Here is a 26,081-nt window from a genome sequence, read left to right on the forward strand (position 1 = left end):
CACTTTGTTCATCAAGTTTCAACCATCACGAGTTCCCAACAACTAGTCCTTCTTCCTTCCCATAAAAGTTTGAAGGACAGAATGTATTGCAACTGCTAGGCATCACCCTCAAACAAAGATAGTCATGGTCCAACCATGACCGGTGGGTTTGTTTTTCTCTTTATATTATTATTTTTCTTCTTTCTAAATTATAAAATGCTTTCAAATTAGGGATTGGCTGAAGCCCAACAAGACTACCCAACTAAAACCTACACTACATAAGTCTTCAGAAAGTAAATACCTAATGGAAATAGAGGGGCGCAACCAAGTGTCGCATATCACAAATTTTAATCAAAGTGTTACAAGGCTCTAAACCTCCCACGAAAGATATTAAAGGGATTATTGTAAAGCTTATAGATTTATTTGACACGTCTACTGTTAACCCATGATGTGACGTGACCATAGAAAGACCACAAATTAAAGAAAAGTAATCAAGTAAATCATTAAAAATGATAGATTTATTTGCATAGTGAGGAGGGGTTGTCGAGAGAGAGAGAAAGAGATTAAATAAACAAGTGATCACTACTAAGACACTATTAGTATGTGGTGGCGTTTTTAAATGAAGGGCATCTATGCAAATACGAGATACTAGGTTTATAACAAAATAAATTTGTTGTGATTTTATGTTCATACCCATTTCAGTTGAAAATTCTTATGTGCGAAGGGGTTGTTGGGGTTAGGAGTGGGGTTAGGCCTAGGCAACCGAACCCACCCATGTCATTGGCTGGAAATCACCCATTGGATCAAGCTCTTCTGTTCGTCTTTTTCAAACACTGATGGTTCCATTGATTGGTCGGTTGTCGAGAAATCAACTCGATTTCTCGGTGAGATCTGACCAATGATGGTGAGAAACAGAGAGAGAAGAAGGGTGGCAAGGTGGTGCGACGACGAGGCAGAGTTGACCATGCATTGGCGGAAGAGAGATGAAGGGAAAAGTTGGAGAGAGAGAGAGAGAGAGAGAGAGAGAGAGAGAGGTAGATAGATAGATAACGGCTAACGGAGGCGATTGAGGGAGTTAGAGCGATACGCGCGTAGGGGCAAATCGAGTAAACTGTAGGTTTGGGTGCCAAGCTCTGATTTAGGCCCATGACTAGTCGATTCGAAGAAAACGGGGTCACAAGTCAAACTCATTGCTTTGCTATGTGTTGGGGTCTTTTTCCGTCGGAAGGCCCGTCCGGGCTTGTTGATTCTTGGACCGCCATAGAGTGGTGGATCAAGCCTTCGTTGCCCCTTTTTTCTGAGTTAGCGAAGACTAGGCCCAAAGTATCCCGAGGGAGAAGCAAGTTCCAGGGGAGTACTTTGTTTTTCTTCCAGCGGCTGCGTGTTTTGCACTAATGTTTCCGGCAGCTTGACGAAGAGTTGAACATGATGTTGGACTAAGATTGTGTGAGCTTGGCATGAGAGCTTGGAGTGTGGGAGCTAAAGACCCACAAGTTTAGCAAATGAGAATGCATATGCTTGGCTTGGTGTTGGATATGCTTGAGTTTGGGTGTTGATAATTTGTTGTTTGTGGCTATGGCTATGGGGATTTAAGAATTTTAAGAGAGGAAAAGCTTGAGATTTGAAGGCTATGGTGTTTATAGCTTGAAAGGAAGGAAAAGCTTAGAATTATGCTTGGTGAGGCTTTATAGATTTAAGAGTTTCAAGAGAAGGAGGATGAGAGGAAAAGTTTGATATTTGAAGGCTATGGTGTTTATAGCTTGGAAGGAAGGAAAAGCTTAGAATTATGCTTGGTGAGGCTTTATAGATTCAAGAGTTTCAAGAGAAGAAGGATGGGAGGAAAAGCTTGAGATTTGAAGGCTAGCTTGGAAGGAAGGAAAAGCTTAGAATTATGCTTGGTGAGGCTTTATAGATTCACGAGTTTCAAGAGAAGGAGGATGGGAGGAAAAGCTTGAGATTTGAAGGCTATGGTGTTTATAGCTTGGAAGGAAGGAAAAGCTTGGAGTTATGCTTGGTGAGGCTTTATAGAGGAGATGGATTTCAAGGGTGAGAAAGTAGGAGGCATGGCTATGATGGTTGAGGAATGGCTGGGATGGCCGCTGGAATGCTTGCAGCAGTTAAAGGGAAGAAGGAAAGTGGCTTGATGGTTGCTGGGGTGCTTAAGCAACCAATAGATGTTGGTCGATGGCTGCTGGGATGCTTGCAACAGGCGAAAGGAGGAAGGAAGATGAGTTCTCATGGTTGCTGAGAAGCTTGCAGCAACCAAGAGAGGTTGATTTTGCCCAGCAAATGCCTCCCAATTTATAAAGGGATGTGCTAGAACCAACCTATTTCCAATGGTTAAAAGGGAGCACTGGGGCATGCTATTTTCCAGTAGGTGAAGCTAGATACCATAAACTGATTAAATCCTATGGGTAAAAGGAAGTGCTGGAAATGGCTTGTTTTCAATGGGTAAAGCTAGGCATTTGAAAAATAACTATTTCCTATGGGTAAAAGGAAGTGCTTGAAAAATATCTCATTTGCTCATCCATATTGGAGAACTCTAAGTAATGGGCTTGGACTTTGGTGCTCCCAAGTAGTTAGCCCAAAGCCTCCATTATCCAAGAGCTTCCGTGGGCCTTGTGGACCTCCGTAACCTTCCACACCACAATCCCTCATGCAAGCCCCGTAAACCATATGAATTGGGTTTATGTGAGCTTGATAGGTGATTGACATATGAAAAATGTATTATTGGCTTGGCATGACATGCACACTATTTCTATTTTTATTTAATAAATTAATTCCCAAAATACAGCTTGGATTAATGCATGACCAACATTATATGTTATATTGGGCTTTAAACGTCTTTGGGCTTCCCGTGAGAGGCACAAACCGACGATTGAACCAACGACGGCTTAGGGGCTATAATAGTGTAAGGGTGATATTAGGGTTTTCCAATAAATAATTTTTTTTAAAATTTTATCCGAATGATACCATTAAATATGTTAGGAATACGTAATTTGAACAAAGAAGCATTTGTGGTGCAGTTGTAAACGGTTATGTGAGATGGAGGTTAGGGGTTTGAAACCTTCTTACTCCAACTTTAACATATTTAACTTTTTTAGCCACTGTCAGTTCTATTCGGTAGGACCGACAGCTTGTAAAAACCAAATTAGGTGCCGAATCAGTTAAGGGCGATTCGGTCCAGTTTATGTGTCAACGTCGAACTTTTAAAAATAACATCGAACTAGTCGGTCCGGTTTGGTCGGTTTTCCAATTCAGATCGGATTTTCGATCAAAAATTCCATCCTTAAGAGAGAACATGTAGAGTCAGAAAGAAGGAAGTGGGGACATGTGCAGGGATCTGGAAAAATTAAATTTAATTGTACGATTCAATTCGATTAAATTGGAGAAAATGAAAGTTCAAATTGCGGGGCCCGATTCGATTTTAAACCATTTTCCAAAACAAAAACCCTAAAGGCCCATTTGATAACCATTTCAATTTTCATTTTTAGTTTTCATTTTTTGTAGAGGAAAATGAGAGTGAGAATGTGAGTGAGGTTGAGATTGAGAGAGAGAGGATTAGAGGGAGGAGTAAAAAAAGTGAAACCACAATCTTGAAATTGAAAACAATTTGAAATATATTTTAGTTTTTAGTTTTGTTTTCACTTTTGTTATTTCTCCTTCCCATCCTCTCCCATCATCTTCCATCTCAATCTCATCTCCACTCTCATTCTTACTTCCATTCTCCCTCTTGTTCCTATGTACTCTAATACACAAAATGAAAACTAAAAACTAAAATTGAAATGGTTATCAAATAGCCCTAAGCAAGGAGTGCCGAATGTGGACCGGTCAGTTAGCAATCGGTAGTTGGTGTTGGGGACACCTGCCGATTGTAGGATTGGACTTGCCAACATTGGCTACAAGGCCATGCTGGGCATAGAATCTGTTTTGGGTGCTAAGGGCACCTACCAATTCATAAGGCTGGGCTTGCCAGCATGGGCTCTGGCCCTGCTTGGTGTCAGACCCTTTCCACGTGTCATGGCATAAGAGGCCGGTCAGGTATGATACAAACAACTTTTATTCTCACTTCCATTCTCCATATTTGACCTCTATACTCTAACACAAAAAATAAAAACTAAAAATTAAAATTGAAATGATTATCAAACGGCCCTAAGCTAATCAGCTTGACTGATGCAGTTCAGCCGGTTTGACCAGTTTCTCGATGGAAATGCCCAACCATAGGTCGGATTGTGGTTGTTTGCCTTCGAAAAGTTGCCCCGATCTCAATTCTCTCTTCACATGCGTGCTCCCTACTTGGTTCTCATATGGATGTAAATTTAAGTTTTGAATCCATATAGCCAGCACAGTCGGGGCGGACCTATAGTGGGGCAAGGGTGGACCCCCACAAGCCGGAAACCACTTCCCGGGAAAAAAAATTGACCCCTGCTAGTCGCTAGTCCAGGAGCCCACCACCTGTTCGATGGTTTGTCCCAAAGAGGTGCTACTGCCTTCTAGCCTTTCGATTTAATTGATTTTTTATTTTAAGATATTGTTTGAAAGATAACCTAAAAGGTAACGATTACAATTGTTGAAAAGAAAGTCGGAGGGAGAGCTTGTGTATTCTTTGCTCGTACTATTTTTTTCTTCATATATAAATTGTAATTTGCACGAGTACATATATATAGAAGCCTTTGAAGAAAGAGCTGAGTTATGTTTTTTTTATTCTTGGAACGGAAATCATAAGTCATACAATGAAGGCAAGGCGGCTGCTATGTCAACCTGTCTCAAAATCTGAGGTTCTGATAAAAAAGTTTAATCCGACTACAAGTATCTAGATGAACGAGTAGAAAACCATTAAGGCGAAACACCAAGACGAGTCTCTTTCTTTCCACTGCAACACACCGACTTTGTTTCGGCTGCTAGAACTTGACCCCACACTTTTGGCACTGGCGGGAGCCTCAACTGCTACGTAGGAAAAGAACCCAAAATTGTCATATTTAGTTCATTATTTAAGAAGAAAATAAGAGTCTAATAATTCTTCAACATCACGGTTCACGATTGTGAAATCTGAATATGAAAATATGAAAAGAATGTAGTACCACTAGGACTTGGAGCAACACTAGTGTTGGCAGTTTGAGTAGAGTTCCCTTCCAATTGATAAAAAACTTGAGCTTCTGGTGATTTAGGATCCAAATGCAGAAGTTCTGCATACATACATACAGATATATATCAATATCATCAACCAAAAGAAAAGTGTCAAAATTACTTTAGTAAAAACTGGTTCATTCCATCCCACAGCAACATAGGCAACTAGAAATCATGGACTACATTTTAATAGTGTAGCGTGTAGAACATATATACCGGGACACTTGGAGATATTAGCAGGGACATGGCAAATGGAAGGCAGGCCCAAAGCAAGGGTGACATTGATTTGCAGACCTAGTTCTGGATCATTGCGATCTTTAATGATAACGCAAAGGCACTTCTTATTGCTGTTGAGGACTTCCTTGAGACCACTGCAACAGTCTGGTGTTGGGGTCTTAGCTTGGCCTTCAACGTAAGGCAGACACGTGGCCATCCCTGCTAACTGCTGCGTACATTCGTCTCTATCTTTTGCTGAATCTGCTGCTGCCATTCCCAAGCTTATTGATATAATTAGCAGCAGGACCAGGACGACTGGTAGTCTCACCAAAGCCATTTTGTGCAGCAAATCAATGCAAACCCAAGATGTTAGATCACAAGAATGGAGGAGTTCCAAATCCACTAGATGCTTCGGCTATTTATATGCAAGAGAAATTGAGGTAGTAGACTGGTGGTGGTGTGGTGGCCTTTGGGTGCATCCATACTTATCTATATATATATATATAGATATATGCCCTTAGTTAATTGTTAGTAGTCACTTCTTTTATGATTAACTAGCGATTAGAGTCGCCATTGATTACATTACACCGCATGCTAATTTTGAAAGGTCTTTTCTTCTATTGATTATTACATAATCGATAGAGTAGCTTTTGCAGTGAAGTGCAGTTGATGATGAGGGGAGTAGCTTCTTCGACAAAATCATGCGGGCCAAAGTTCAAGGGATGGTGATGATGTGTACAGAAACAACAGGTTCCAAGTGTTGTGAGTCTGAACTTAGAAATCATAAATCAAATGAAGGTGGACGATGATGAATTAAGTGCGTCACTTCACCAACACCAACCCACTAAGGCCGAGAAGGATAACGTTGATGTTGGATGAGACTTTTATTTTTCTTTTCAGATTATTTTCAGCACTGAACTGATGCCATCATGACATGGTTCCACCATTTTCCTGAAATCACCACAACACATTTCATTCATAATATAAAAAAGAGAGATAAAATAGAATAATGGACAAAAAGGGAAAAATTTAGCAATATCTCATGAATTATAGGCCGTGCTCCATTTTTTCCTATGAATTTTCAATTTGCTTTTGAACCCCACTAATTCATTCTATCTAGGCTTGATTTTCAGATGGAACGAATCGGAATCAAGGGATTCAAATTCTAATCTAAAAAATTTCAGAATGAAAATTCTCTTCCAATTTCGTTCCAAAAAAATTTAGAATTTCAACATTTATTCCAATTCGGAAAACTCTGAATATTTGGAATATTTTGATCGGATAATAGTTCAAAATTTTAAACATGTCAATTTTTTATTTTTATACATGCGATGTTCTATTTTAAACTAATCTGATGATCGGTTCATAATTGTATATCATTTTGTACCCTTCTAGCTTATGATTTGGTTATGTTATTGAGTTAAACTTGTGCTTTTAATTCATTTTCTATTTTGATAAGTCCATAATTTCATACACTTGCATGCCTTCTTTACTTAGTGATTTTGCTTAGTTTCTCTTTATTTTGAGTCACTTACCTATGTTTGTGTGTTTTGTAGGTTAAGATAGCAAGAGATAAAATTTGATGCAATCCATGCATGTTAAGGGCTGATTGGCATATGAGGAATATGAGCTTAAAGACAAACACATTTTGGCTACAACCCCTTTCCAGCCCAATTTCGTAGGTCAACTTCTTGGCCTTGGATCAGCATGCTATGGGGCTCGAATGAGGTGAAAATCTTCATGAAACTTGTTCCAATGGGTGTCTACTACAACATATCCAAATTTCAGCCCAATTGGACATTTGTGGAGTGCTCAGCCCGTCCAACACTGAACCATGCTGAGGAGGATTTGCAGCTGCCAGCTTTGAGCCTTGTCTCCTCCTTTAAGCCATGTGCCTCACCCATGCTGCAACTGACTTTGGATCCAACATAATGAGTGAAGTGGGGAGGCATTCCAGCTATGAAATTCTAAAGGATCAAGTTGGTACATGCTGGAGTTATTATAGAGAAAGCATGTGCATGCATGTAAAGCAAAGAAATGAAATGAAGTCAATTCCAGTCTCTGTTCGGCTGCCAACTTGCAAGGCCCAAAACGCACACTTCTACTCCTCCGATGGGAATACTTTCTTCATAGAAGTTGTTCCAATGGGTGTCTAGTATAACATATCCAAATTTGAGCACCATTGGATACGTTTTGAAACCTCTGGCCTTCCTACACCAAGACTGGTTCAGAAAACTCGTTTTTCAGCAACCAAAAGGCAACCACATGGGTTGGCAACCAAAAGGCAACCACATGGGTTGGCAGCAAAGGCAGCCACAACTGATCACCTTTGAACCCATGTGAAGATGCTTGAGGTGCAGCAAAAGATGAAGGATGGTGTGGGAATCCATCATGATGTTCCTCCCTCTTAGCCCTATAAATAGAGAAGCCTTCAAGCTTCAAATCACACCCCAAGGGGGGGAGCTCTCAAACACTTCTCTAGAGCTCCCTTCCCTTCTCTCCCTCAAATTCTCTTAGTTTCCTTTCAAGTTGTAAATTGTTGTAACAAAATGAGTTTACTAAATTTTCCTTCAAGTTTTCTTAGTTCCACTTTACTTTTATTTGTAATGTACATTCTTTCTTAAGTATTCAAGTTTAATTAGTTTCCAAGTTTCAATTATGGTTTTTGTTCTTATTCATTATGTTTATAAGTTAATATGCTAGTTTGAATGATTGATCACCATTTAGGCTTGCATGTTAGCTATCTTGGTTTGAATTAAGAGTAGACACCATGCTTTAATTCGAATTGAACTATGGATAGGAAGAGTATGTATGGACATTCGACAACAGGGATTAGATACATACTTGGTTGTTTAAAATGTTCTTCTATGCTTAATGGGTTCCTAATGCTTAGTTTTAGGTTAGACAACAAATGATCAAATTAGGGAATTAGGAACACAAGGTTTTGACCAAACACCATGGCTTAATCATACTTTAGCTAGAATCAATCCGTTAATCTAATTGAACTTGGGAACTTATCTACTTGAGTTATTTTCTTTTCTTTCTTTCTTGTTTTATTTATTTTCTTTCTTGTTCTTCTGTTTTGTATAGGAAAACTGAATTGGATTATTCAATCACCAATCCCTGTGGAATCGACCTCGCACTTACATATGCTATACTACCAAACGGCTCGTGCACTTGCGAGTATCACAAGTTGAGGATGCAGCTGAATCCATTTTGATGCAGCTGAATCGAAGCAACATCTGAACTATGCGGGTGCAGAGTGGGGAGCATATCCACTCTAGCCAACTTGGCTAATATTATGTCCATGTCCATTTGAAAGGTTAAAATTTGTTGAAAATTGAAAACTCATACCAAAAAAATTTTGAAAAATTATTATAATTTCCGGCATATTGGAAATTCCGATTCCAGCCGATTCCAATCCGAACATTTCTAATTTTAGCAAGTTCAAATCAATTCCAAAGCTAATTTCATAAATGAAGTTCAAAGTCCTATCCCTTACTCTAATTTCCCTAGCCTCAACTGTTCAACAAGATGCCCAAAGTCCAAAATTGGGGTTGAAGGGCATTGCTAAATTTTTCCCCCTGACATAATGGCGCATAGTTTGGCATGTCATCATATAATCGAAATCACCTATTTTAAAGGAAGAAGAATACATAAAATAAACTCTTGCTCCTCTATCTATACCATTTCTCTCCGTCAGAAAAAGTAAAAACAAAATGTCATTCATGGCAGATCTTCTTTCTCTTGAGTTACCCTCATCGGGGCCACTTTGGTTGCTACAAAAACCGATTTGGCTATTTGATTTGTATAAGATTAATGAGATATCACCTTTGGTAAAATCCCTTTGCGCGGACCCCATCAACATAACGTCGTGTCCTCCATGAACAATTAAAGCCTTGACCAAATGTCTATTGAAGAATACACACAATCTCACATCAGAAACTTAACAAAATAGAAAGTCTCATATAATGAATGGCTCCACCTACTAACATCGAGGTGTTTTGTATAAAACCCCACACCTACTAAATAGGTGGTTAAGTTAGGGACAATATTGATGTTGCTAGTGGTGGTCCAAGGATCCGTCCCTCTGAAATCTTAATAATGTTACGTTTCTCGCAACTTGTTTTAGAATTTATCAAGTTTCTTGTTTTGAACATCCTAGATTTCTTTTATAGGCCTTTCCCTACAAGCATTGCTGTTCGGATTTGTTCTAGGTAATTTTGATTCTAGATTTCTACAAGGCTCTCCACCGATTATCGTAGATTGTCCATTGATTTCCAATTATAGTATTATGACAGTAAATGGTGTAACTATATGTTGTAATCCATGGCAACTTTTTGGAACAATGAAATGTATTAGGCGTTGCTTTTTGAAGGATGCTAAAATTACCATTCTATAAGTTTTAAAATATAATTCACGTTCCCCTCGTAGTGCCGAGGTTCTCAAAAATATATATATGTATAATTCACGTTTTCAATCGTGTGCATCCATGTACTTTTACTTCCACAAGGTTCTCAACCGATAACCGTAGAGTGTCGATTAATTTGCAATTATAAATGGTGTAATTGTAGTTCAAACTCCACATACTTGTTTCTTTATAAAATATATTTTTGGGGTTAATAATAGCTTAATTAATATGTTTTAAGAAGTTTTATGTGTTCATTTGGGATTTAGAGTTGTTATTAGGGATATATTTTGGTACAATAATGCAAACATAATGTGTTGTAGTTGCACTGTAGTGATATTGGCCACGGACATGCTTCAAAGGTTGGTTTGACTCGGTTATGCTAACTAATTTGGGGCCTAAACTACACACTGTAATGTTATATTATATTGGGTAAGACTCTTGGGTTTGTCCGCCATTTGGGTAAGACTGGGGTTCGGTTGGGTTTGCTCCCCAGTTCGAGTCCTGGCAATTGCAACACCTAGTGATCAGCGCCAGGTTCAGTTTCGCGAGTGGGGATTAGTCTTGGTACACGCAAACTGGCCCGGACACCTCATGGTATTTACAAAAAAAAAAACTAGACTGTAATGATATATTGGTCTGGTATGCGATTTAGAGCCTAAATCCAACTTTGATTTTCTTGCGGCCAACCAATTATTTAGTTATGAGGAGTTGCCATCAGGGTCTCTCCTATTATTACTTGTGTATATAGTTATGTGTTGCAACCTTTAATTTGAATATTTTTACATATAATATTGCACAATATAAGATAGCAAATTAATAAAACTGTAACAACTCCGTTTGTATATAATTCAACTTCACTACAATATGGGAAAAGAAAGATGCCATTTCAGAAGTTCCAGAACTCTCCTGCTGCTGCAGAAACCTGGTTTACACATATAATAACAACAGAAAAGTAGATTACGTAAAACTGGTGCTATCTGCTTAGAAGAGGAAACCAACGTTCTTGAAAGTAAGACTGGTAAGAAATCATAAAAAACAGGAAAACAAGCAGAAATCCAACTCCCCATGGAGTTCCTCCAGCCCTATGCAGGGAGTCTTTTTCAGGTAAGGGTATGAGAGAGGGCAACCGCCTCCGGTCATCGTTGGAAAGCCAGTGCACCACTAGTAACAACAGCAAGGGAGACACCATGAGCACCAGTTTCACCTGATCAAACATGCTCTCCAGCACAGACTCGTAGTTAATGTACCATGAAAACCCAACAAACGTGAGCAATACACCAAGGAAGAAACATAAGTGCAGAGGGAAAGTAGGGTGATGATGACCTCCATTCATGTTTAATTTGTAGCTAGCTTTCTGCACTGCAGACACACTTGGATGAAACTTGTGAACTTAATTTCAAAAGGTTTTTCTAATTATGGAGCTTCGCTATGGGAGCTGGTGATCGAAGATGATTTATATAGAGCTAGTGTTTAGTATATTTAAATTGTAATATCAACGTCGTTGTCCATTTTGACACAGAGATGCTTAGAGGAGCTAGATTTACATAAAGATTTTCCTTTTGGTAATCCAGGTGTAGTAGGAGGATACTTCCAATCTAAAGGACGGTGAGAATATTATATAAATATGGAGCAGATTTAAGTTCTTGAAAGCTGACTAAATAAGCAGCTGCCACGTACCACGGACCATGGACCACAAATTGAGGTCATAATTCATGATACAAATTATAAAGTAAAGTTCAGCTTTCAGCTAGAATGTTTTTTTTTTTCTTTCTAAATTTGATTGTTTGGTTATAATTATAAAAATATTGGTAATTGAAAGTTCAAATAACTATGGATTAGATCAAGATCAGGTTATTATGTTTCATAAAAATAAAATAGAAGGGACCATAAGAGTCTCGTAAATTCATAATTATCAACAAAGACGCAAAACAGTTCTTTAAAACAAGAAATTAAGGACAATACTTCCCTCCTTTCAACTTTGGATTTGGTGAGTATTATTTCCCAACTAATGTTCGTCCACAGAAAGTGGGTTCCCACCAACTACTTTTCTTTGCCTACTGGAAGAATACTCTTTTTCTAGTTGCTATGTCTTTCTTTTACTCTTTAGAGCTGCATCCCACTAATTACTATTATTTAGTGGTCAGGCCTATTTGTCTATTTTCCCTCTCACGCACGTATGCATAACCCACAAATGTCTAGGTGCTTTCCACTGTTTACCTGCACAAGTTTATTGGTGGCAACATGTATAGGCTTCCTTGTTCGAATCAACATCTGTTTAGATCCAAAGAGAGACGACTCAGTCATAAAGAACAATATTAGGTAAATGATTGAAAATCTTAACGTTTAAGTATCATGCATCCTTTGAGGATGACAAAGCCTGTTTCAATCATTACATCAAGAAACCCCGCAAAAAGAAAAGGAAAAAAGATTATTAATACATCCAGAAACAATGAATAAGGGGTCCCACAAATCACTAAGACTTTGATTTCTACAGCAAAAAATATGACATATCCAGGACACGTTCAACGCCGTAGGTATAATGCTCTTTTGACAATTTAATGAGTACAATATACATGTGTGGAATTGTAAATTTGTGAAATTTGAATTGTTATTCTTCTCACTGTTGGAGGAAAGTAGAGTTTTATTGCACAGAGCATTCCAACAGCACCACCAAAGCTGTTGGAATGCTCTGTGCGGCTGCTCATGTGTTCTAGATCTAGGGTTTCTTCTTTTAATAGTTTATGGGCTTATGTTATTTATTTGGTTTTGTATCTTTGGGTCTTTATTTGTTGGTGTTGGGCTGCCTTTTGAATTGAGTTTTCTCAATTTGTAATGTTTCCCACTATTAATGAATATAGCTCCTTGACCAAAAAAAAAAAGTAGAGTTTTATTGCAAGTTTGCATGTGACCTGTTGAGCTTGATGTTCGGGGTACCGAACTCGTTGCAATGCAAGAAGGATTGTTAATGGCTTTATGATGGGGTCACCGTAACATTATTTTGGCTTCTGATTCTCAAGGGCGACAAGATTTGGCGAATATTGGAGCAATCTTTGCAGTTTAGTTGAAGATGTGAGGAATTTATTGGTGCACTTGCAGGTGGGTGAACAAGTGTTTTACCAACCTCGCAAAGGGAATGCAGAGGTGCACTCTTTGGTTCATTTTGGCTTACGATAACAGCGACTTTTGTATTGGGCTGGTTTGGCTCCACATTGGTTATCATCGACATTACTGGCGGATAGAGAAGATGAAGTGTTAATTTGTTGGAGGTGTGTGGTACTCTTTACATGACAGACTTTTCCTCCACTAGGTTTTAATCAGGCCACCCTAGTTGCACCTCCGTTCTCCACCTTTTATGGGTGTATCTTGATTGTTTTTGAAGGTTTAATGAAGTTTTCTTCCTTGATCCAAAAAAAAAAACTATTATGACTACGAGAACAAGTAAATTCTATTACATAATTATAGAGTTTGTATTTGTGGGAATATATACAGTATCTTGACGTGAAAAGCGAATTGTGTTATATATTAGAATAATGTATATGTCACACGTAAATTAATTCGTATTTCATTCTCAAAAGACAACACAGTTAGGATAGTTATACTTCAAGAATCTCACGTCTAATATTTGTAGCCAGTACCCACCACAGAAGATACGAAAAGAGGTAACTGAAATATTTTTCATTATAATAAAATCCAAACCTTAGCATACACAGACATTTTAGGCACAGTTCAAATCATGTCAAATATCAAGCACAGTTCAAATTATCAAGGTGATAAAGCATTTAACAAAATCATGTCAAATAGCAGAAACCACTAATTAATACAATCATCGAATTCCAAACCAGATAACACCTAAATTCATTTTAGGCAGGGATTTAGCTCCAAATAGACTAACTCAACTTCTCAATCAAAATTCTCATTTGCCAAGCCTCCTAAGAATTATACAGATCACATCAATCTCCTCATATTTCCATATCGTCATCACATATTATAATCTTAAAACGCAGCATCCGAAGAGCCATTCTCATTGTCTGCTCTACTAGTTCTTCCATATCACTCTTAATGGGTGCTTCTCAATCAAGAAATCCTTCCTATATGCCTCGACCTTTCGAACCCCAAATACTCTCCCAAAACAAACAAATTTTCCCTCTCTGTCTTCATTGAAACCATAAGATAAGACAAAGAACCTCATGAACCACTGCCACCATCTAGTTCTCAGCCTGGTCGCTATTTGGTAAAAGATGGGTTGCATTTTCATATGGCGAAATGTATGGCAATCCTTGCCATTCCTTAACCTGATCCTTCACCCTCTTCTCCAAATCAAACCCTTTGGGCAAATTCATTAAAATCCAAGTGTGCTTTCAATATTTTTGCACTGATCATAACCCATTATTGCCTTTCTTTCCAATTGAGAGAAAGCAAGCTCCTTTCTCCAACAAACAAGACCCCAAAACCAATCTCTACTTTACCAGTTACCACATCCTCAACTTCAAAAGCCCCAGAATAATCAGAAAAATCATCAACAAGGGTACCCACAATATCATGAGGAGGACCCAGATCCCATTTCAACCTGTTAATCAGGTGCATGGGCAATTTAGTCACTCCGGCTAGCATCAAAAGCTTAGCATGTCGTTCAATGGCACTGTATTTGTTAGACATTGAGGTATGAATGGTTGACTCCACTTTGTGGAGTGAGAGGGTTTGTGGGGTAAGATTAACATGAGGTGGGAGACCAGGGCAGGGCTGAAATATGGAGAAGAATGAGGGGTATTTTTCAAAGAATTTGGAGGATGTGGTAGGGAGGTTGAGGTGGGGCTTGAGTAGAGGCCGCAGAGAGAGGGAGGGACTTGGAAGGGTTGGAAATGATTTGGTTCTTGAAGGAAATGGATCGTTTAAGGTATTTCTGTCTTTAAACTGCGTAGTCCAAGTATGGGTCTCCAACCCATTTTACCTTGGCGTTTACAAAGGTCCTGATGGTGATGAACCGAGGGGAGGGAAGCATCCTAATCAGAGGCAAAGACATCACTGTGAATGTCAAACCTAATCATCAAAGCCCATATCAGAAACAACTCATACAAAAATTAAAAAAAAGCAACTATCCACACAGTAGCCTACAATTGAAATTTAGGACTCAGATTCTCTCTTTGGCACTACTTATTATGGGCCTCATTACTTTTTAATCTAAGTCATCCATATTTTTAAGAAGAGAATCCTATGAGTAAAAATGCTTCATGCAAATCACACCAAGTCAAGAAAAAAGTCACTCCATCAAAACCAAACACTAATTTTTTCTAAGATTCCATATTATTCTTCTGTATGTTGCAGAAACCACCAAACGACATTTTTAATTTTACTTGAACTGAAACATGACAATAGAAATGCCAAATTTAACACTCCAACTGATAAAACAAATGATGTACAGCAAGTCAACAGCAACCAGAAGCAATAAGCCAAAATTGAAACACAGAGAAAGCATGAAAGGAAAAAACATCAAACTTAATCAGTACGAAAATAAGGGTAACCAGAAGCAACAGTAAAATTGTTCTAAAAAACTCCTTTCCAGCCAACTGGGCAAGGAGAAATCGAGATCAACACTGTCACCTTCAGTGGCCCGGGCCCCGCATCAGTCGTCAATAGCCACTGGCGAGGGATAAGTCAGTAAGGAGGATAGGAATGGGAAGAGCAAGGAGAAGAAAACACTGAAAAGGATTATCTTTTTTTTGGGGTCAATTTTAGTTTGACTCAAATGGCATGTTAGCATGTTGTGTTTTAATATTTTAACATTTAGGGCAAATTTTGTTTTAGCCCCTCCTCTAAGTTTGCACTCAATGTCAATTTGTTATCTCATTTCTAGAACACTCAAAGTTATCTTTCAGTTATAATGTCAGACCTCCATCACCAAATCTTTAGAACACTCAAAAATTGCACCATGTGGGGCAAAAAAAACATTAAAATAAAGTAAAATTGTTTTAAAATGTTTATTAAAAAAATAGAAATTCAACTCAAAAAATAAAATTAAAAACTTTACAGAAAAAACAAACAAGAAAACATGAAGATCAAATAAAACCAAAATTCAAATGTAAATAAACTCAGGCTTTCTCATCTCTTTTTTGCTAGTAAAGGAGAGGAAGAAAATTATTAAGTAAAGTATGATAATTTGGCCAAAGAAGTAGTTGCTTTAAAACTTGAAAAATCTAATGCACCTAAACATGTTTATAATATATACAACCTAGTGAACCGATCATTACACTAGCTTTAAATTAAACTCAAACACAATCAATTTGACTCATCGTATTAAAAATTGAAGGAAAAAAAAAACAGAAAATCAACCCTTCATACTAAGGAATTGCAACATTTAAAACAGCATGCCGAGCACAACCATAACCCAAAAAAAAAAACATTTGGGGCCGTATGTTTATTAGGGCTTCAATTTATGGCCCGACGAAGATCAATCACAAAAAATGAAAAAAAAATATTAATAATAACAATTAAAAAGAAAAAAAATACCAGCGAGGGCGTGGTTGAGGGAGATACCGCTGCTGGAGAGCTCGCATTGAGTAGAAGCAGGGATGCGATTTGTGTCGCCATAGGTGCAGATGGAGGCGTGTGTGTCGCAGCATTTGGGAACCTGAAAGTTATCCATCTCCCGTCACGCCGACGTCTAAGTGAGAGAGAAAGATGGAAAGAGAATAAAAAAAGAGGAGGAGGAGGAGGGGTTGCAGTGACGTGGTCGGAGGAGAGGGAGGGGGAGGGAGGAAAAGCGGGGGAGAATTCCAGGGCGCGAGAAAACATTAGAAAAGTTGCTTTCAGAAAATGAAAATTTTCAGGAATAGAGTCGGTCAATAAGGTTCTATTTATACGAAGGGCATTTTAGTAATAAAACGCGACCTTCGAATTGTTCTGAGCCGTTAAGATCGATCCAACCAATCGTTTCATTTTTCCCAGTTTCCCCTGAAGGCTGAAGCTCAAGCACTCTGAAGAGAGAGAGACTCACAACAACTCTAAGCCAACCACCAAAACCCCGCTAGGGTTTTTCATAATTGGGCGCAAAACATGGCTTCCACCTCCATCACGCTCTCAGCCCTCTCAATCTCACCCTCTACCTCTCAACCCCACAGAAACCCTAGCGCTCCTTCTCCGTCCCTTCCTTGCCATCTCCCCCCCTACAACCTATCCACCACTTTTATGGGCAAAAAGCTCTCAATTCGAATTCCGAATTTAAATCACTTGGCTTCAAAGCATCGGACGGCGGTGGCCACGGTCCTGTTCAGCCTCCCAACAGCGTAAGGTTTCTAATTGTATGCAACTCTTGGTTTTGTATCTAATTAATGTCCATCTAAGGGTTTCGCTGATGATAGTTGCTTTGGATCACTTTTATTTTCCAGGAAACCCGATAGGAGTTCTACTGGGAAAAGCCCGAAGTGAGTTTTTAGTTTCGTTGCATTTCGTGTGTTGTGTGTGGGGCTATGTGTTTTCTTTTGAGTGAGTTATTAATTGTATTTTGTTGTTTAGATGGTCGGCCAGAGCCATAAAGTCGTTTGCTATGGCTGAATTGGAAGCGCGGAAGCTTAAATATCCCAATACTGGGACCGAAGCACTTCTAATGGGGATTTTGGTTGAGGGTTAGTAACCTTGTTTCAAGCTCATTTTAATTTGTGTTTGTGCTTTCATGTTTATTCTTTCTTCTATGAAATGTTAAAAGCGATGGTAGTAGCTCTCCTTCATAAACGATAGCAAATACGTATTTCTTGGTCCTTGTAGAAGTGGCTCCTGTCTGAGTAATTCGACTGCTAAGAGTAAAAGTGTGTTTGAGAAACTTGCAATTAATGGTTCCTGAATTGATGATGCTGTATCTTGGATTAATGGAAAAAACCAGAGGAAAAGCTATAATTTTTTAAAATGTTATGTTTAAAGTCTTTATCATGGACTAACAGACTTATTTTCATACTGTTTGAAGTCATATTTCTACTGTGAGATGTTGTTGCCATTTAGAACTTATCTGGATGAGCTTTGGTTCACAGGGTCGTAAATTGGTTACTTCAAGAGTTATTTCATGCTAGAAACTCACCTGGCAGCTCATTCAATGGCTTCTATGTACTTTGCTGCTCTGTCAGTGTTTGTTTTGTGTTCTCTGTTTTGAGTTCATGTTATTTGAATGCATTGTTTTTTACTTCAGGAACAAGCCTAGCTGCAAAGTTTCTTAGAGCTAATGGAATTACACTTTTCAAGGTTCGAGATGAAACTGTAAATTTACTTGGAAAATCAGACCTGTACTTTTTCAGCCCTGAGCATCCTCCATTGACTGAACCAGCTCAGAGGGCCCTTGACTGGGCTGTTGATCAGAAGCTAAAATCAGGTTGTGTAAATTTATGTTCAGAAACTCTAGAGATGGTGATTTTGTGGTTCTTTGAAATCTAGGAATGTCATAATCTTCTATTACTACTTAAAACTATATTGTTACATACAGTTATTTCTTGGTAAGATCGCCATTAGCATATCCCATAGGATAAGCGTCCACCTTTCCATCTAGACATATATGCTGTACCTGCATAATTCTGTGGTTGGATGTGGGGTTTTATGTTAATCGTTACTTGTTATTGAGATTGTCTTCTATAATGCAGGAGAAAATGGGGAAATAACAGTAACTCATCTGCTTCTTGGGATTTGGTCTGAAAAAGAGTCAGCAGGTCACAAGATCTTGGCATCCCTAGGTTTTGATGACGAGAAAACTAAAGAGCTTTCCAAATCTGTAAGTTTTAAGCAGGATCTTCTTTTAACTACTCTTGTCTATGACCACTAATATGGTTCTTGTTTCACACAGATGGACACAGATTATGTTCCTAGCTTTTAATAAGGAGGCCAAAAAATTGCATACTGTCAAGCCTTTGCCTATACAGCCTCCAAATGATATTGCTTGGTGGTCTTTTTCTTCAGGAAGTTATTCTGCATATGGTGTGTTTCAGGATTCACTAATGATGCTTCTTCGATATAAATTTGATATCCTGGAATTCAAAAATTCCATTCAGCATTAACCCGCCACCACACTGGCTCTTACTACTGCTGAGGTTGGAAAGAAAAGAAAAATGACTGATGGATGTATTCTCTTACTGATTCACTTGTTTCTCTTTTGTACTTCTTTTTGTTTTATTAATTTTTAACTTGCCTTGTTCCTTATGTTCAGCAACTTTCCAACATCAGTTCAGTTGTATTGACAATCTTTTTGGGGCACAATAGAATTTCTTTTATAAGCTGAAGAGTTGGAATATTCATAGAACTTATCAAATGAGTACTGAAATTGTGTATATAAATCCTTCAATTATGTTCTGATGCTGGTTTCGACCAAAAAAAAAAGTTCTGAAGCTGGTTATCCTTCTTTTTCTGTGGTTTGAGGTATGTGGCAGGTATGTTGAAGAAACAGCTCTTTCAAGTACAAAAACTTAGGGGTTCTAAACACTGTTAGATTAGTATTTCTAGGGGTTCCTTTTCTTTTTTATTATTATACCTTTTCACAATTATGCCTATTCTAACATGACATTTATACAAAAACACTTAGAGAGCCTATTTGGAGAAAAAAAAACACTTTATTATCCATTTGTCATTTTCTTTGGTTCTTAGTGTGTTATCATTTTTTTACTTGAAAGTACAGCATGAAGTTTTTTTAAGTATTGAACTCGAAATATTTTTTTTAAAAAAGTCATGTTAGATTTGGCATATTTTTGAAAAGCACGTTTTTTAATTAAAAGAAACTGGAAATGGGTATTATTTTTAGCTTGACCATGAGAACTATTGTAAATCTTTAGAACTGAAGTTGAACAGAATTTGAGTCCAAAACTGAAAAAATATGTTTAGTAGACCTAGTTTTGAAAACTTAATCTCAAAAACACCCAAATACTTGAAAACATTTGTTAAACGAGTCGATCCGACACGACTCATTTATTTTAATTCACGTGGGTGCTCAACATAACTGCATGGATTGAACTAAAGGCACTCCTTTTTTTATTTTTTAATGAAACCAAAGGCACTCTTTCGCTTTGACATTCTGGTGGAGCTTTGTAGCGCATTTGATTTTGGCTTTATTTTGTTTTTTTATTTTATCTTTTGTCTTCTGGATAAGGATATTTTGGCTTTATTCTTGATTCTAGCAAGGCTGATCAACACTCTAACCTTACCCACCTTCTGGTGTATGGGTATTTATGTCAACCCAACACCTCTTTATTTTCTTTTTCTCTTTTCACTTTCCCTTTTTTCTTTCCTTTATCTAATTTCAAAAGGCACGCCAAAATGCATACGAGACCGCCAAGCACCGCTAGATCAAAATCTGATGGTGCTCAAGGCCTCACTTTTTCTTTAAAAGAATTTACAAATTAAATTTTTGAAAAAAGAAGAGCAAATGGACTTTATATAAAAGTAAACTGTAAAGAGGAGAATTGCTAGTGGCCAAGAAAAAAACAGAATATTACCATCACTTTCCTATACCTACCCTCCTCTCCGGAGCAAAAGAAAGACACGTATAATAAATTGGATGAACTGCTTCAACTTTGAGGCATCATCGGCTATATATGCATAATGCATGCATGAAAGGTCCATCTAATTTTCATTCAACTTTAATGGTTTATCGTGCACCAGAAAAAGATCATATATGCTCTCTTTTGTTGCTATGGAAAGATATATGCTCTTTGGCCTTTGCGGTGGTGCTCAATTCATCCTAATTTATCATTCTAAACTTCATTTAATTATCCACCACCTACTAGTTTCTAACTGCAGAAGACCCAGTATTAATATGCTAATGCTATGACTATAATGAGACCGCGTGATACATCTTGTATACGTGTTATAATATAGGTGGACGACAATGTTTATTTTCCCCCCCTTTCATGAAATATAAATATCCACTTATATTATAATACATGTATAAGATGTACCACATGATCGTACTATCGTGGTATTCTAAATCACTTGTATCATTTATGGACATAATTTACTAATGAGTAGAGGTGAATATTTCTTAATTTCTTAATTTCTTAATTTTTGTTTGAGAGGAAGCATAAACATTATTCTTAGAACATTCTCTGACCTGTGAAGAACTCAAATTTCGTAAAAGAAGGAAACATGCAAAAGCAAAAGACGTCCGCCAGCCATGTCTGTATGTCTCTAAGACTCTAACTGGACCAGCTGATTAATTTGGAAGAAGGGCATTTCCTTTAACTAATCCTTATGAAGGAATATTGAAGATGTAAAAGAGTATAAAAAAATAAATAAAGCTAAGGCTTTAACAGCTGAGAGAGTGAGGGGTAGAACATGAAAGACTCTTGGGAATGGGGATATAGAAAAGCAAAAGAAGATCAGTCGGCTTCATGCATCATCTTTATTACTCATCTTTTGCTTTGCTGCTGCTGCTGCCGCTTTTTCAGCTACCTCTAAATTAACACTCTCTCTTTATACTTAACTCGCCCAAATGTTCCTTGCTTAATTTGTCTTTACCTCCCTCACCCCATATATATAATGCTTTTTGATGCATGAATGGCAAGTCTTCAAACTGGATCTCGCACGTACTAGCTAGTACAAGACTTGGTGGACACAGACAAAATCATAATTGATTAGAATCTCAGACTGAGAGAGTGTGCGAGAGAGATAACGATTATGGAGATGTTGTCACAGTTGTGGTCGTTGCTAGGGCTGCTGACAGTCCTCCAGAATGTGCTGCCTTCGCAGCTGCTGTCCCTCCTCCACTCCTTGTACCAGTCTCTCCAAGACATGCTCTGCCCCTACTCATATTTTGACGTCCCAGAATTCAACGGCTATTGCGGCGTCCACCTCAACGATCTCTACCGCCACGTCAACCTCTACCTCAACTCCCTTGTCAACGTTAACGTTAATGTCGCCGCCAACCCCTCCTCATCCTCATTCAATGCACGCCTCACCCTCTCCCGCTCCAACTCCTCCAACCGCATCTCTTTCACCGTCGCACCCAACCACTCCGTCAGCGACTCCTTCGGCGGCCACATCCTCTCCTGGACCCACCACGTCGACACCGTCCAAGACTCCCTCGACGAGAAGCGCTCCTTTGTCCTCAAGCTCCCCAAGCGCCACCGCCACGCCCTTCTCAACCCCTACCTCCACCACCTCACTACCCGCGCCGAGGAATTCGAGCGTGTCTCGCGCGAGAGGAGGCTCTTCACCAACAACGGGCACGGCTCCTACGACTCCGGCTGGGTCTCCGTCCCCTTCCGCCACCCCTCCACCTTCGACACCCTCGCTCTCGAGCCCCAACTCAAGAGTCAGCTAACCGGAGACCTCAAGGCGTTTGCCAACGGCAAAGACTTCTACCATAGGGTGGGACGTGCCTGGAAGCGGGGTTACTTTTTGTACGGCCCTCCGGGGTCTGGCAAGTCCAGCCTGATCGCTGCCATGGCCAACTACCTCTGCTACGACGTTTACGACCTCGAGCTCACCAAGGTTTCCGACAACTCTGAGCTACGAGCTCTGCTCATACAGACCACCAACCGCTCCATCGTAGTCATAGAAGACATAGACTGCTCCCTCGATCTGACGGCGAACAGGCAGCAGCTCAGACTGTCCATGAATACCAAGAGTACTAGATCAAAGGCTAGAGTAAGATCGCGGCAGCAGAAGCAGGAGGACGAGGATTGCGATGAGCAAAACGCGGGGCGAGTGACGCTGTCGGGGCTGCTCAACTTCACGGACGGGCTGTGGTCGTGTTGCGGAGAGGAGCGGATCATAATCTTCACCACCAACCACAGGGACAATGTGGACCCGGCGCTGCTCCGCTGTGGCCGCATGGACGTCCACGTCAACCTCGGCAACTGCGGACCCCACGCCTTCCGGGCAATGGCGAAGAACTACCTGGGATTGGACTCGCACCCGCTGTTTGAGGCGGTGGACCGGTGCGTGAGATCGGGTGGGGCCCTCACGCCGGCCCAGGTGGGGGAGATTCTGCTCAGGAACCGTGGGGATGCCGACGTGGCAATGAAGGATGTGTTGTTGGCGATGCAGGCGAGAATTAATTTGGATGGCGGTGGTGGGGGCGGTCAAGATCAGTTAGCGGAGTTATACTCATCATGCGATGATCAGACGGTGATGATGAGGGCAACGTCGTCTCCGGAGAGCGTGCTGGTGGGTGTGGGTGGTGGGTCACCGGAGAATTGGGTTTCGTCATCGCCACCGGGGAGTGGGAGGAAGAAGAAGGCCGCCGAAGGGGATCAGGGCCAGAGGATGAAGATGAAGTTCTTAGTGAGGTTGAGGTCTTTGACCAAGTCTGACTCCGGAAGAAGGGGGGTCTGTCTGACCTGTCCTCATTCCTAGCTCCTTGGTAAATTAATGGAGAAATTTTGGGTGTCTTAATGAATTATTTTTATTTATTTTGAAATTAATAGAATTAGTTTGGTTAATTAGTGATGTTACTAATTCATAGGTAAGTAGGGGGATCTAATTTTGTGTGTTTGGGTGTATGTTGTAGTTGAAGTACTCTTTCTAACTAGCAACTTTTAATAATTTTCAATTTAATTGGTTTCCGAAGCTCAGAAATCAGCCGTTTCGTTTTACAAGTGAGTACTGAGCTGCTGTTAGTTAAACCAGAAAAATTTGTATGAAATGGGAGTAACACACATTTGTTATCTCGATCAATCAAGTTATCTCAAGTAGAAAAATTATCACGCGTATCATAGCGAGAGAGATAAAAGATAGCAATTGTAAAAGCCATTCCTGCAATATTCCTGGAAAGACATTCATCGCTCTTTCTCTCATTCTTTTATAATATTTGTTTTAAATAATAGTTGAATTGAAGTTAGAAATCCTATATATATACATCATCAAATTGTGGCAGTTGCCCCACCCAGACACCGCTTCATCTAAAAACTAGCGAAGCATACATATTATTATTAATTTAATTAAACCGATCGAATTAGAATATATTTTATTTATATTTACTTGGTTTTTTTTTTCTTCTTTTAATAATAAATTTTATGGCATATAATATTGGATAAGAATATAAGAAAAGGATACCGACACAATCTAATCCAATCCATGCTTTTTTGTGCACTCATTGCACGTGCCAACCTGCAAGTCACCTCTTGATGTTCTCCTTCATCAGCCTCAACAACATAAATAAACAAATACCACCACCAACCAACAATCAATCTTCAGACAGACAGAGACAGGGAGAGGTGGTTCATTCATTCAGTGAAATTAGTATTGTTGTTGAAGCTCTAGATAGTGGAATTAATTAAGTAAAAGGAGGATGGGCGTGGTGATAATCGACGGAAGTACGGTGAGGGACTTCGTGAGGGAGGAGGCGCAGTTCAAGAAGAGCGTAGACGAGCAGTTTGTGGCTCTGGACCTCAACAACGACGGCGTTCTGTCGCGGGCGGAGCTGCGCAAAGCGTTCGAGTCGCTGAGGCTGATTGAGGCCCACTTCGGCATCGACGTGGCCACCCCACCGGAGCAGCTGACTCAGCTCTACGACTCCATATTCGACAAGTTCGACACCGACCAGAGCGGGACGGTGGATCTCGAGGAGTTCAGGGAGGAGATGAAGAAGATTATGCTGGCCATCGCCGACGGGCTCGGCTCATCCCCTATTCAGATGGTTCTTGAGGACGACGACCAAAACTTTCTCAAGAAGGCTGCCGATCTCGAGGCCTCCAAGACCTCCCACTGAATCTGAATCACTCTCACTTTCCTCGTCCTCCGCTAGCTAGCTAGCTTCTAGTTTGTTTCTGCAGACCATGTTTGTTATCTTGTACTCTTTTTCTTTTTCTTTTATGTAAGTGCAAAAAACAGCCTTGAGTATGATGAGTGGAGCCTGTCTTTATGTATCAAGTATATGGATGTAATATCGAACAAAGCGTGATCAATCTTTCAGGACTGTACTTTGGAAGTAGTGTGATTTTGTTTCATTTCTCTCTGGTTTTCATGGTTGCTCTAGCTGTTCTGTTTCTTATTAGTTTAGTTAGTCTCTCCTCCATAGGGCCCTGTATTCGTTTGCCTTTGTAGCATTGTATGTCTTTGCCTTTGGGCTATTGTATCTCTTTCCCACGATCCAGGTTAATAACAGGGCCTAAAATACCTCCAAATTCAATCCAAATGTTTTAAAAATTCATTAAAAATTCATAAAATTCTCTGCGTGTGACAATTCCAAACTACCCTCGTCTTTTGTAGTGACAATTCCAAATTCTTTTGTCGTAAACTTTACAGCGTCTCAGGAGTTGTACACCCTTATGCAGTGCACACTGGACCTGTCAAGCACCGCTTGTGATCGGTGTCTTCGAGAGCTATTTAATTTCTTCTTGCTTGTTGAAATGGGAAGCAAGGAGGAAGAGTTTTGTATCCTAGTTGTAATGTTAGATATGAATTGTATCGATTTTATACAGTTGTTTCTGCCACTCCTCAGCCACTGCTTCGTCCTCCTCCTCCGCCACTGATTCTTCCTACTCCACCAGCTTCAGTTACAAGGTCTCAAGGTAAAATTAATTAATAGCAGCAGGCCTAGCTCATGTAGTTGGTCTAATTGGTTAATTATATATTCAGAAAAGCAATGTTTGCATTTAGTGACCAAATAGTGTATGTGACCAAGTAGCTGGCCACTATAATTGTGAGTTTATGGGAGAAGAGGTTTAGGAAATGGTTGGTTTAGTGTTTAGGAATAGCTTGACTCGGAATAGAAAACTTTTAAAAGAGTAAAAAAGTAATTTTGTTTTGTTGTTGTTGTTGTTGTTTTTTTGGCTGCTGTTGCGTAGATACAGCTGCACCAAAATGGATTCAGCTGCATCCTCAACTTGTGATACACGCAAGTGCACGAGCCGTTTGGTAGTATAGCATATGTAAGTGCGAGGTCGATCCCCCGAGGATTGGTGATTGAATGATCCAATTCATTTCCCTACACAAAAATGAAAAAGAAAGGAAATAAATAAAACAAGAAAGAAAGAAAATAACTAACTCAAGTAGATAAGTTCTCAAGTTCAATTAGATTAACGGATTGATTCTAGCTAATGTATGATTAAGCCATGGTGTTTGGTCATAACCTTGTGTTCCTAATTCCCTAATTTGATCATTTGTTGTCTAACCTAAAATTAAGCATTAGGAACCCATTAAGCATAGAAGAACAATTTAAACAACCAAGCATGTATCTAATCCCTGTTGTCGAATGTCCATACATACTCTTCTTATTCATAGTTCAATTCGAATTAAAGCATGGTGTATACTCTTAATTCAAACCAAGATAGCTAACATGCAAGCCTAAATGGTGATCAATCATTCAAACAAGCATATTAACTTATAAGCATAATGAATAAGAACAAAAACCATAATTGAAACTTGGAAACTAATCAAACTT

At 39.3% G+C, this 26,081-nt stretch overlaps 4 protein-coding genes and 2 pseudogenes across 5 annotated transcripts; 3 read left to right on the forward strand and 3 right to left on the reverse strand.

Annotated features, from left to right (window-relative positions):
- Nucleotides 1-4,643: 4,643 nt before the first annotated feature.
- LOC110758848 (non-specific lipid transfer protein GPI-anchored 14-like) lies at nucleotides 4,644-5,943 on the reverse strand. 2 transcript variants are annotated; one of them, XM_021960778.2, is made up of 3 exons: nucleotides 5,323-5,943; nucleotides 5,061-5,165; nucleotides 4,644-4,926 (listed from the first exon to the last, which is right to left on the reverse strand). In XM_021960778.2, the coding sequence occupies exons 1-3, from the start codon at nucleotides 5,657-5,659 to the stop codon at nucleotides 4,793-4,795; spliced, it is 576 nt and encodes a 191-aa protein (XP_021816470.2). In that variant the 5' UTR covers nucleotides 5,660-5,943; the 3' UTR covers nucleotides 4,644-4,792. The 2 variants fall into 2 exon arrangements, with proteins under 2 accessions (XP_021816470.2, XP_021816471.2); XM_021960779.2 differs by having other exon boundaries at nucleotides 4,644-4,923; nucleotides 5,323-5,937.
- Nucleotides 5,944-10,550: 4,607 nt separating this feature from the next.
- Nucleotides 10,551-11,291, reverse strand: LOC110758849 (oxidoreductase/transition metal ion-binding protein). The gene has a single exon (XM_021960780.2). The coding sequence runs from the start codon at nucleotides 11,064-11,066 to the stop codon at nucleotides 10,707-10,709; it is 360 nt and encodes a 119-aa protein (XP_021816472.1). The 5' UTR covers nucleotides 11,067-11,291; the 3' UTR covers nucleotides 10,551-10,706.
- A 2,173-nt stretch (nucleotides 11,292-13,464) lies between these two features.
- On the reverse strand, nucleotides 13,465-14,769 carry LOC110758853 (protein WHAT'S THIS FACTOR 9, mitochondrial-like; annotated as a pseudogene).
- A 1,883-nt stretch (nucleotides 14,770-16,652) lies between these two features.
- Nucleotides 16,653-19,055, forward strand: LOC110758855 (Double Clp-N motif protein). The gene is made up of 6 exons (XM_021960784.2): nucleotides 16,653-17,013; nucleotides 17,116-17,151; nucleotides 17,243-17,352; nucleotides 17,907-18,086; nucleotides 18,352-18,479; nucleotides 18,552-19,055. The coding sequence occupies exons 1-6, from the start codon at nucleotides 16,784-16,786 to the stop codon at nucleotides 18,579-18,581; spliced, it is 714 nt and encodes a 237-aa protein (XP_021816476.1). The 5' UTR covers nucleotides 16,653-16,783; the 3' UTR covers nucleotides 18,582-19,055.
- A 1,989-nt stretch (nucleotides 19,056-21,044) lies between these two features.
- Nucleotides 21,045-23,249, forward strand: LOC110758857 (AAA-ATPase At4g25835 pseudogene; annotated as a pseudogene).
- A 557-nt stretch (nucleotides 23,250-23,806) lies between these two features.
- LOC110758851 (Calcium-binding EF-hand family protein) lies at nucleotides 23,807-24,649 on the forward strand. Its single transcript, XM_021960782.2, has one exon. The coding sequence runs from the start codon at nucleotides 23,988-23,990 to the stop codon at nucleotides 24,405-24,407; it is 420 nt and encodes a 139-aa protein (XP_021816474.1). The 5' UTR covers nucleotides 23,807-23,987; the 3' UTR covers nucleotides 24,408-24,649.
- The last annotated feature ends 1,432 nt before the right edge of the window (nucleotides 24,650-26,081 follow it).

Source organism: Prunus avium, chromosome 2, assembly GCF_965620075.1.
Source record: "Prunus avium chromosome 2, drPruAviu1.hap1.1, whole genome shotgun sequence".
NCBI lineage: Eukaryota > Viridiplantae > Streptophyta > Magnoliopsida > Rosales > Rosaceae > Prunus > Prunus avium.

Coding starts and splice junctions, on each gene's coding strand:
- LOC110758848 (XM_021960778.2), bottom strand. CDS start 5,659: ATGGCTTTGGTGAGACTACCAGTCGTCCTGGTCCTGCTGCTAATTATA. Junction 5,166..5,322: donor TAATATCTCCAAGTGTCCCG/GTATATATGTTC, acceptor GTATGTATGCAG/AACTTCTGCATTTGGATCCT. Junction 4,927..5,060: donor TGTTGCTCCAAGTCCTAGTG/GTACTACATTCT, acceptor TTTCCTACGTAG/CAGTTGAGGCTCCCGCCAGT.
- LOC110758849 (XM_021960780.2), bottom strand. CDS start 11,066: ATGAATGGAGGTCATCATCACCCTACTTTCCCTCTGCACTTATGTTTC.
- LOC110758855 (XM_021960784.2), top strand. CDS start 16,784: ATGGCTTCCACCTCCATCACGCTCTCAGCCCTCTCAATCTCACCCTCT. Junction 17,152..17,242: donor TCTACTGGGAAAAGCCCGAA/GTGAGTTTTTAG, acceptor TTTGTTGTTTAG/ATGGTCGGCCAGAGCCATAA. Junction 18,480..18,551: donor CTAAAGAGCTTTCCAAATCT/GTAAGTTTTAAG, acceptor TGTTTCACACAG/ATGGACACAGATTATGTTCC.
- LOC110758851 (XM_021960782.2), top strand. CDS start 23,988: ATGGGCGTGGTGATAATCGACGGAAGTACGGTGAGGGACTTCGTGAGG.